General features: G+C 40.6%; 1 protein-coding gene across 1 annotated transcript in view; it reads left to right on the plus strand.

Moving 5' to 3' along the window:
• RELL1 (RELT like 1) overlaps positions 1-2,003 on the plus strand; it is a 43,697-nt gene extending 41,694 nt beyond the window's left edge. The window contains exon 7 of the mRNA XM_018567236.1: positions 1,974-2,003. Coding sequence (XP_018422738.1) covers positions 1,974-1,997 — 24 coding nt within the window. The 3' untranslated portion in view covers positions 1,998-2,003. The remainder of the gene's footprint in view (positions 1-1,973) is intronic.
• The last annotated feature ends 235 nt before the right edge of the window (positions 2,004-2,238 follow it).

Here is a 2,238-nt window from a genome sequence, read left to right on the forward strand (position 1 = left end):
TATATATATATTCTTTTTTTCAGGCTTTATTCAGTACATAACAGCACTAACTGATATTCTGTAGGTGCCTAAAGTTCAGATTTAAAGTAAACATTTCCTAATAGAAATATAGGTCTGGCATTGCTGACTTTACCTGAAAATGCCGGTTGCCTGGGTATTAGACTGTCCCTCTTGCTTCAGTACACTGATCTACTGGCATGAATTAGGTATGCAGATCAGGGAAGTCAGAATAAAGTCAGAAGACCTTATTTGCACACTTATTCTAGGCCAAGAAGCAGAAAGGTCAGCGTGATCAGCATTTATAGAATTAGAAGTACACAAAGGCAGCCTCAATATTTCTCTCAGGAAAGGTTTCCTTTAATGACAACTACGGATCGACCGATAATCTGCACGTCCGATTATTATGGGCAAAAATCAACATCAGTATTCATCTTGCTGATATTGCCAATTATTTTAGGGAGAGCGGTCAGTGTCCTGTAGCAGCAGTTCCCCAGCCTGTGTCCTGTGTGCTGCCTCCTCTGCAGAGTGATCTCTTTCACTGCTGTCTGTCACATAATTCCTGCAGGCGCAAAGGAGATGGAGGCACACAGGGCACACAGCCAGGCACAATGTAGAGCTGCTCAAGCTAAATAATTATAAAAATGTATATGTAATACTTGGACTCTGCAACTGTACAAAGCAGGCTTTAATAAAGATAAAATAAAAAGGTTATTCCCTAATCCCTTCTATAGTAGTCCTCCTTGATGACCTCACAGGCATACTGGGACTTGTGTTCCTCTGGAAACAATAAATATTCTTGGACCTGCAGACACCAGGTATACATGCTTGGATTTGTAGTCCCTTGTGACCTTGCAGGCATACTGGGACTTGTGGTCCTCTGTAGACCACACGTATACTGGGACAGGTCCACTTCCAGTATACTTGTGGTCTCCAGAGGACCAGCATGCCTGTGAGGTCATCAGTGGATTTCTAGTCCCAGCATGAGGTCATCAGGGACTACTAGTCCAAGCATGCCTGTGTGGTCACCTGGGGTCTGCAGGTCTTAGTATACTATTCTTTAAATGTAAAGAATATCGGCGTGAAAGGTGGCTGACTATCTGGATCAGCTCTGGAAAAAATATTGGTCGACCGCTAATGACAACCTTGTTTCACTATTTGTTTACTCTTAGTCGGTCAACGGATTTCACTCCAATGTCACTTATGGATCTATTGGTAAAGTTGTCAATGCACTGCTTGTATTATCTCTGATTTTAGCTCCTGGTCATACTACGTGTGTGCAGTAACAGCCAGTGCATAGAGCCACTTTAAGGATAAAGTGAAAATACTGTATCCAGGCAACGTACCCAGGCAACCTATTCAGTTCTGACTGTCATTTTCAAAAGTGTTTCAAAGTGAAGCTCAGAAAAGGAAACATTTTTCCCTAAGGAACAAATTCTGGGACTGGAGTAGGCTTGTGGATTAAATAGTTGTTAGAAATAACTTCTAAGGCCCTTTTCATACAGGCATTCTCCGTTCCCTCTCAGCAGGGGATCCCATACTGATCCCCTGCTGAGTTGGATCAGAATGGAAAGGAATGTCACATGTTATATCTGTTATATCTGGGTCCATTATGCTTTTTCCTTCTTGTGATGGAGAAAAAGTGGACTCATGAAATTCCTACGAGGAGCTGTTAGTGGCCATGCGTATACCTATTGTGTTCAGTCTGAGGAACCTGAACAGTCACAGATATAAGTAGACGGACCTCCACTTACATCTGGTTGACGATACATACATTGCAGTCCGCTTTTAGATTTGTGTAATCGGATCAAAAACTGATGGAACACCCATGTAAAAGGTGCCTAGAAGTAACTATACTTTGATTCATTTTGTTGATATTTAGACTGTGAGAACAACTGTGTGGATCATGATATTATTTAGGTGTCTGTTTTTATAGTCTTTTGGTCAAGTAGAAATGATTTTGGTGTTTCTTTCAGGATCAAAGCACAGTGGAGACTTGAGGTTTAAAGGTATGTTTTAAAATTATGCAATTTATTTATTTTATAACCTGTATAGAATGTGTTGTCGGGATCAGTTAGAAGGAACATAGAGGAAAAGCTGAAACCTTCTCGTATAATCACCCAAAAATTAACCATCCTGCTCATTGGTGATGCTTCTAGTTAGTCACTCCTTCATTTATTCTCTGTGTTTTGGATTCATTATGCGCAGATTTGCTGGATTTTTTTTTTTTTGCCTGATAAA

This window comes from Nanorana parkeri, unplaced genomic scaffold (genome assembly GCF_000935625.1).
Source record: "Nanorana parkeri isolate BGI_ZX_2015 unplaced genomic scaffold, ASM93562v1 scaffold1024, whole genome shotgun sequence".
Lineage (NCBI taxonomy): Eukaryota > Metazoa > Chordata > Amphibia > Anura > Dicroglossidae > Nanorana > Nanorana parkeri.